At 42.0% G+C, this 9,076-nt stretch overlaps 1 protein-coding gene across 2 annotated transcripts in view; it reads right to left on the bottom strand.

Moving 5' to 3' along the window:
• The window catches only part of Guf1 (GUF1 homolog, GTPase), a 15,394-nt gene extending 13,328 nt beyond the window's left edge, over positions 1-2,066 (bottom strand). For both annotated transcript variants that reach the window (XM_005359303.2, XM_026785122.1), the window contains exons 1-4: positions 1,855-2,066; positions 795-906; positions 486-634; positions 133-213 (exon numbers count right to left, since the gene is read on the bottom strand). In XM_005359303.2, coding sequence (XP_005359360.1) covers positions 133-213; positions 486-634; positions 795-906; positions 1,855-1,989 — 477 coding nt within the window. In that variant the 5' untranslated portion in view covers positions 1,990-2,066. The remainder of the gene's footprint in view (positions 1-132; positions 214-485; positions 635-794; positions 907-1,854) is intronic.
• Positions 2,067-9,076: the final 7,010 nt, after the last annotated feature.

Below are 9,076 nucleotides of genomic sequence, written 5' to 3'. Positions count from 1 at the left end.
TGTATTCCATTACTATGTTGTGTTCCGTCACTACCACATTGTGTTCCATCACTACTATATTGTGTTCCATCACTACTACGTTGTGTTCCATTACTACGGTCATGTCAAGTCATGTATAAAGAAAGATCTTACCTCATTTGCATCGACCACCAGTAAAACACCTTGGCAAGCAGAGAGTGACCTGGACACTTCATAACTAAAATCAACATGGCCCTAAAAAGCAAAATATTGGTATCCTTTAAATATCAGCTATGTTTGTTAAAGGAACAGATATTATTGCTAATCATCTGATATGACAAATACTTGTAAAATGTGTGCTGCGGAAGTTGTGAAAACATTTGAAATAAGCTACACTAACATCAAAAAAATGAGAAAACAAATACCAAAGGTAGATGTACAAATTCAGCCCCCAAATGAGAGAATTTTGTTTGGAATATCAACAAGACTAACTTCAGCAATTTTTGCAAAGTCAATCTGAAACTTACTGGCGTGTCAATGAGATTTAAAAGGTACTGTTTTCCTTCAAAATTGTAAAACAGAGTTGCTGTCTGCGCTTTCACGGTGATTCCTCTTTCTCGTTCCACTTGTAATTTATCAAGAACCTGCTTATTTTTCTTTGTCTTATCAATTGTTCCTAGAAACGGAAGAAGCACTGATTGGTTTCTCCAGGTTTTAAAACGAAACATTAAGCATAAAACATTAAAGATATAATAGCAAAATGTAAAACATCGTGGTAAAACTAAATTCCCAATCACTCGAGGTAATCACGAGCTTATGATATAAAATGAAAATACCTGTTAGTTCTAGGAGTCTGTCAGCTAACGTACTTTTGCCATGATCCACATGTGCAATGATACTGAAATTTCTGATATCTTCAACAGGAAATCTAGACATGTCAGGTTTCTCCTAAAAAGGGAACAGAACCTCACATTTAGAGGCATAAAATTTGCATAAAACAAATTACAAATTCAAAGAAGACTCTTAATCTGTGGGCAATTTCACTTATTGCACTTACTTTACTTCATTTTTTCCCTACAATAAAAATATATGACTAAGCCTAACTACAAAGAACAAATTACAAGAGACTAACCAATATGTCAGTTTCATAAACAAAGCTAAATAAAACCCCCTTACTTAATACTTCTGTCATGTATTGAGCCAATCGCAAATTTACTTTCATTAATGGAGAGGGCAAGACAGACTCAAGAGTATGAGAATACCTTATCAAGCAAAAAGCTCTCAGAAAATCTTTACCACAGTGAGACACACCACAAACTGTTGGAAGTGTGTGCGCCCACGAGTCATTGTCCCCCAGGTGGTTTTCATCATCAGGAAACAAGCTGAAACTGTAATGCCTGTAACGTCTATTTTAGCTTTCACTTAGTTACTCAATATAAGGCAGATGAAGGTATAGGGAAACTCTCCAAACAAAACCGTCACCGCTGCATTGTAGTCTCTTTTTCACCCATCGCATTCAGGTCAAAGTTCTTCAGAACTGCACCACTTTCAAAAACCCTGAATTAGGACGAATACAAGTCCATTTTTTTTCTAACCAAAAGGCATCTTTCAGCTGCAGCCACATCAGCTGGAGCCTTTGTGTCCCACAAACCTCCAAGTTTGATTATTATCTCGCTCAAACACGAAGCTGCAGACTCGGATGCAAAGTCAAGCAAGTTGCCCAAGAAGCATAACAAACCCAGAGAGCAGCAGCTTCTCGGAGGTTTCCAGAAACAACACATTCTCAAGACTGATCCTGTCCCTAAGCCAGGCTATCTAGCGAGCAGCCGGGGGTCTAAGGGCTCGCCCTCCGTGCACACGCGGAAGCCAGCGCCATCCCCGGGGAGAGCCGGTCACCTTGAGCTCGGCCGTGCTGAAGGGCGTGCAGGTGGCCCCGGGTTCCAAGACGGCCACCAGCCGGGAGTAGGGAGGCAGCAAGCGCGCAGCGCCGGCGGCCCATGGCGCGAGAGCCCGCCCGGAGAGCGTCCACATGCCGGGGCGGCTCAGGACCAGGCCGGGAGAGGCCGCCCCACGCCAGGGCCCGCTTTCCTGCCTCGGCCACCGGCGTGCGCCAGGCCTGACGCTGGTAAAACGCGCTGCCTGCGGGTCGCGCCGCTCGTGACGTCAGCGCGCCTCATCAGGGGTCGAAAGGTCACGGTCGGAGTGCTGCGGAGATCGGGGCTGACCGCAGTTGGTCGACCTAGTTTCTGGTGCTGTGGTCATCGCCTTGCGGCTGCCTCTGTCTAGGCAAATGCGGCCGGAGGTCTGTCAGAGCCCGCCTTTGGGTGCAGTGGGAGAGAGGCACCCTAGGCCTGCTGTAGCATGCAGCGGCTCCCCGCAGGGTCTGGGAATCCATGAGTCTCCATGAAGTGCAGCATCTGTGATGTGTTGCATGGGGGGGGGGACACGGCTTGACCCCCTCCACTCTGAAGCCCGGCGTGGCTGGGGAGTTCTTTTGAGAGACTTACGGGAAAAACTGGAGTGAGTGACTTCTACGAAGAAAATTACTTAAGATTTAGCCAGGATGAAGCATAGAATTATTTATAAAAATATAAAAACAGGAAGCGAGCGCATCGGAAAGCAAGGATGTGAGCTTTTTTGTGTCCGTGCAAAAGTAATTCATGCTTCAAAATTGTTAAGAGAATTTATTCTGGAGCCAAACAGACCATACACCCCAACCCCTCCAACAGCACCCCATCCAACACAGGTTTAGGATAACATAATTTTACATTCCAATGAAATAGCGATTTTATGAGCTTTCTATAGTGGCAAAGTCTTAAGTAAAAATAGTTTTTTTTTTCTTTTAAACACTGCTTGGCTCATTTCTATCTAGCCTCTTCTCTGCTAACTCTCTCACCTGGACTAGCCCATTTCTAGTGTAGCCCATGAGGTGGCTTACCAGGGAGGTTCTAGCCTACATCTATCCTGGGTCGTGTGCCTCAGAGAGCAGAGCTCTCGCATCTGCCCTGGAGATGGGAGCATGGCGTCTCTGCTCCAGAGAGCAGAGCTGTCGAGCCTGAGCTCACTTCCTCTTCCTCCCAGCATTCTGTTCTGTTTACTCCTCCCACCTATGTTTTAACCTATGAGGGCCAGCCAAGCAGTTTCTTTATTACTTAACCAATGAAATCAACAGATTGATATATGACACTCCCACATCACTTCCCCTTTTTCTGTTTAAACAAAAAAAGGAAGGCTTTAACTTTAACATAGCAAAATTACAAATAACAAGACAGTTATCAAGCAAGAATTACAGTTACAATATTTATATCTATTTTATCTTTTATCATAACAATGGAAAACTATAACTATAACTAACCATTCTTCAAGTTTATCAAAGACTCCAGAAGAATATAATATTACCTAAGTAAACAAGAAATCCAAAACTCTAGAAATGACAGAGACGTCTTGCTGCCTGGACAGTCACCCAAAGTTCCTCTGTACCGTTGGGGCATCCATTTTCGGCCTACAGGCCTATAGTTTCCAGCAGACATTTCCATGAAGCAGGACATTTCAAAGGAGTCACTATCTGTTTGTCCTGAAGAATGTCTTGCAGACTCTTTCATGAATCAGGAACCCCAAAAGATCATCTCACCTTTAGGCAAGTTCAGTAGTCCTCTCTCTGTGGGTTCTCTGTGTCTGTTTTTTCTAACCACGAGACATCTTTCAGCTGGAGCCACATCAGCTGGAGCCTTTGTGTCCCACAAACCTCCAAGTTTGATTATTATCTCGCTCAAACACGAAGCTGCAGATTCGGATGCAAAGTCAAGCAAGTTGCCCAAGAAGCATAACTAACAAACCCAGGAAGACCTTTACTAGACAGCAGCAGCTTCTCGGAGGTTTCCAGAAACAACACATTCTCAAGACTGATCCTGTCCCTAAGCTAGTTTCTAGTCATTTTAGTTAGATTTTCTAGATGTACATAGATAAATTTTAGATAGACATTCTTCATATCTTTCAAAGATTACAGAATAGGACATTTAATGTTTTAATAACTTAGGACTTTTCATGACAATGAGACACTCTGCTCCTGGCAGCGCCAATCTACTTCAAGAAGAAGATGGGCATCGAAGAGGATCCTTATGGAGTTTGATAGCCATTTGGGCAAGAAACTGCTCTTGCCTGGACTATTGCGTAAAAGTAGTTTTCAAACACATCGATAAAACACACTGTTACAGCCCAGTTTAGAAATCTCGGCTGTAGGCCTCAGATGCCGGTTTAGAGCATTCCGGCCTCTGTGATGATTAGGACTAGAATTGGTGAAGAGTTCTCAATTGGTTTCCATCTGTGTGTGAAGATGGTGGGTCTGGCTTGATCTGCTAGTCACAGCGTGAATACCTTCCTGTCTTTCAACTGTGATTCCCTTAGTTTTTCTGCTAGTTGTTCTCTAAATTGCCGAATTCACTCTCCCATCTTCTGGAAAGCAAGGGCACGTGCCCTGAGCATAATCCATACTAGCATTTCAATTGTCTTTTAATAAATAAAGACTGCCTGAAAATCTGAGAGTGAAACAACCCCACTGGTCAGCCTTTCAGACTAGGCAGTGGTGACATACACTTTTAATCCCAGTAGCCGCACTAGTTGCCATAGAAACCGGGTGGTGCAAGACTTTAATCCCAATGCTGCGCTGCGTGCCTTTAATTGCAGCCCTAGAAAGAATTATACAGGGGGCTGGAGAGATGGCTCAGTGGTTAAGAGCATTGCCTCATCTTCCAAAGGTCCTGAGTTCAATTCCCAGCAACCACATGGTGGCTCACAACCATCTGTAATGAGGTCTGGTGCCCTCTTCTGGCCTGCAGGCATACACACAGACAGAATATTGTATACATAATAAATAAATAAATAAACAAACAAACAAATAAATAAGAAAGAATTATACAATGGTGGGAGACAGTTCTCAGACATAGTCTCATTTTGAGATACTTGGAGGCAGGATGGCCATTTTTCTACTGAGGTAGAGGTATGCATCCCCTCATACACACACACACACACACACACACACACACACACAGTAAAATGAAAGTGATTTAATAATGGATATTAAATGGGTGCTAGGACTTAGAGTGGTCCCCCAAATCAGTGGCTGGGGGATACCCACAAAAAATGTGTCAAACAATCCTAAAATGGGGTGGGTTAAGATCCCAGACAGGGAAGCTCTTTTCCCAGGGTAATTAGACCAATGCATTACTACGGACATTTTTTTCGCCTATCTTAGTGTTATATCTTTGAACAATAGTGACAGAATGTTGTTCATTTCGAGTATATTCCACAGAAGGGTAACGGTCTAGAGTTTACAGGAAGGTCTAAGAAATTTGGCACAAGGCAGTAATGAGCTTCTATTCGTGCTTTGGGAAGGAACGTCGTCAGCATCTGAGAATATTCAATAGTTGGGTTCAAGCCTGACAGGAAAGGAAGCAGCTGGTGTGGTCACAGGGTGATCAATATACTCTGTATCTTTTGGCCAGCATCCAAAAATTGTGAGGGGACCTGGAAAACTATGATGCAGGCTTTATCTAATAAGACCCTCTCTATGCTTACATTCACCCTTTTAATCCTGTGTTAATCCTGTGTTAGTTTAATCCTGTGTTGATTGAGATCCATTGAAATGATTTTTTTTTCTATAATTCAGGTAGAAAGTACTAGATTTCACAGCCTATGAAACAGCCTTTCAGTGATGAGGATCTGAACCTCCTAGAAGTATCAGAGGAGAAGCCGTTATGACCTAAGCCTCATGGCTCTTATACAGTATTTAGTTAGGGTTTCTATTGGTGTGATTAAACACCATAACCACAAGCATCCGGGGAGGAAAGGGTTTATCTCACTTTCACATCATAGTCCATCATTGAAGGAAGTCAGGGAAGGAACTCAAGGCAGGAACTGGTGCAGAAGCCCTGGAAGGATACTGCTTACTGGCCTGCTCTCGTGCCTCACTCATCCTGTTTTCATACAGCACCCAGGAACCCTGGTCTAGGAGTGGAACCACGAGCAGTGATCTGGGTCCTTCCACATCAACCATCAATCGAACAAATGTATCACAGACTTGAGCACAGGCTAATGTGGTGGGAACTGTTCATCAATTGAAGTTCTCTCTTCCTAAATGACTCTAGAATGTGTCGAGTTAACCGACTAGCACACACTGAGTCAGCAGGAAGTTCTCTGAATGAAGCCTGGGTGATGACAGGAAATGAGGGTTGGATATGGAGCATTAACAGTATCCATTCTAAGAACTGCAATATTCAAACTGTCTAGAAAATAAACTTTAAGTGCACATATGCCAAAAAAATATTTAAATTTGTCTCTTAAGTAAAGTGATTTTCTTGCCATTTAATTTACCTTCAAAAAATGACAGTATATGCTGGAGTCATACCTCAGCTGTAGAACACTTGCATAGCATACAGGAGGCCTAAGCTTGATGACGGAAGGGCTGTAAAACCCAGCAAAGGAAAAATAACATTTACTGCCTACTGTTTAATACTTCGATTTTTATTTCCTTCACTGGTTTTTATTCTTTCAAGTACGTAATTATTTATATAATCCTGGTGAATTTTCCTCCTCTGATTCCTCTGATTTGTCGTTAAACACCTCACATCTGTATTCACTTATTTAAAAGCAAGTTATCTCAGGACAGTCTTTTCCCAGTGTGTTTATTTCCCTGTGACAGATATAAAAATTTTATTTATTTTTGCTACTAAGGAAAGGAGTTGTCGCGTCTTGAGTAAAGAACATAAGAAATAAACACTGGATATTAAAGCTGCTCTAGGACCATGAAGAAAATAGCTGTCAAAAATGCATTGAAAACTGCTTGCAATAGTTCTCTTCAGCTAACAGAAAATTTAAGTTTTTCATAAAAGATGTTAGCAGATTTTGATTTTCATTTTTGGCATATTTGGGTAGTGAGAGAATAACCTACTACTTTTAGGTCTCGTTGTTTGCAGTTTTACAGTAACTTTAGAAGGTGTCTTTTCAGGTCATATAGTCCCAAATTGTCATTGTTTTGATGAGGAGCACATAGCACCAAGGGGATAAGTTAATTTCTCGAGGTCACACAGGAGCAGTGAGGACAGCTCAAAATACTGCAGAAGGAAAATGTCAGCTTACGTGTTTGTAGAAAACAATGATTTGGGAACCTCTGGGATAAAACATGGTCAGCATCAGATATTTTCACCACTTGAGGGAGAGGAGAGCCAGAGGAGCCTCTGTATTACCTAAGTAGCAAATGGTGAATGAATGGAATCTTTCCTATCTCTCTTCTGAGAAAGATAAGTTAGAGAGAAAACATATGATCATCATACAGCAAGAGAAGGGGGCGTAATGGCTACTGGTTTGTCTTGCCAGGTCAGCTATCTGGCTTGTTCCAGAAACTGAGAATTATACAATTCTAACATAATATTTACAAATATGTTTTTGTACATTTACCTATTAAAATTAAATCAGTTCATAAACTCATATAATGATATCGAAATGCGTCAATTTCTGAGAGGATCATTGTATTCCTCATGTGTTGCTTCAGAACATATGAAACACCCCCGGTGTGGGGAGACTCTCACCCAAGTCTCGGGATAACACGATCCTCCTCCCCATCCCCCCCACAGTAACTCACAAGAGACCATCTTTACTGCAATCACGCAAGGATTATTTGACAGGACAGGAACCAGTGCACTAGGGCCAAGACTCATAACCCACGCAGGGGAGGATTTCGACCTCGAATAACTGGAAGAAGGGGGTTTTAAGGGAATAAACCACAGCCCAGTAATCCAAAAGGGGTAGGGAGAGTGTCATTGAAAATTCCGAAAATACCATTGATAATCACAAGGGGGTAACTCCCTGTTTCTCAAGATTATAGTCTAGCTTTATCTTCAGCTAGTTATTGAAACAGAGTCACAGAACCTAGATTTTTGGCTCTGTTTTTCCTGCTAAAGGGGTCTGGATTTCTCCAGGTCTTTCACGTATACTTGTTAGTTTTTAGTTCAATGGCAACTAAGACATATTCCGGGGATATGTAAATAAATATCACATAGAATTTTCAAATAGGTACCTTTGCATCACAATAATTTAGCACAACTGTAGGTGATATCTTCAGAAATGAAGAGTAAAGAATGAGAACTGGGACCCGAGTCTTAGTCTACAAATCTCCAGAAATGAACACTGCAAATCCGAGGTGGATTCAATTCTGTCACCTCCTTCAACAATCTTTCAACACATAGATTACAAAACCTTTCCATTGGATCTGTACTTTCCTCAGTGACTTGACAAATAATAAAGTGCAGTCGGAGCAATGCAGCCTTTCAAGGCTGACTAGTAAATTACTTAGTGTTTGTTTGGGTTACTTGGAGCACTTACTTAGCAGCTCAGCTCCCGTTTAATAAGACTACCAATCTTGAGTTGTAATGATGGAAGAACCCATGTGGAAAGTCCCCCATTGGAGACAGCAAAAAAGACAGAGAAAAAAATACCATGGTTTTTAAGTCTCCATTTTGTCTCTTTTGAGGCCAGAGACATCATGGACCAGAAAGATGTCATCTCTTCATCTTGTCCAAATTGCTGATGTGTACCCCAAAGGAATATTTGCTATTTTTAAGCCACTAAGATTTCCCCTTTTATTGAAAATGGGTCCTTTTCTCATACAGTATGTCATGATCTTACATGTCCCTCCCTCTACACCTCTCAGTTTCTCCCTCCCTCCCTGTCATCTAGATTCACTCTCTTTCTGTCTTTCATTAGACAAGAATGAGCTTCCAAATGGTAACAGTACAAAATATAAGATAACATGAAGACCATTGCATTGAAATTGGACAAGACAAACCAACAGAAGAAAAAGAGCCCAAAAGCAAGCATGGGAAGAAGAGACAGATTTGTTTACTGGGGGATCTGTAAAAACACTAAATGGAAAGCCTTAACATATACACAGACCATCTGGTGCAGATAGATCCCTGTAGGCCTTGTGCTTGCTGCTTCAGTTCCCGTGAGTTTTGTGAGCTCATGTGAGCTTTGCTCAGTTGATCTAGACAGCCTTGTTCTCCTGCTGTTCTCAGTACTTTCTGGCTCTTAAATTCTCTCTTCCCTCTCTTCTGTAGTGTTCCCT

Source organism: Microtus ochrogaster, linkage group LG1 (genome assembly GCF_000317375.1).
Source record: "Microtus ochrogaster isolate Prairie Vole_2 linkage group LG1, MicOch1.0, whole genome shotgun sequence".
Lineage (NCBI taxonomy): Eukaryota > Metazoa > Chordata > Mammalia > Rodentia > Cricetidae > Microtus > Microtus ochrogaster.
Note: the sequence above shows the minus strand (reverse complement) of the source record. Positions and strands in the feature narration are given on the sequence as shown.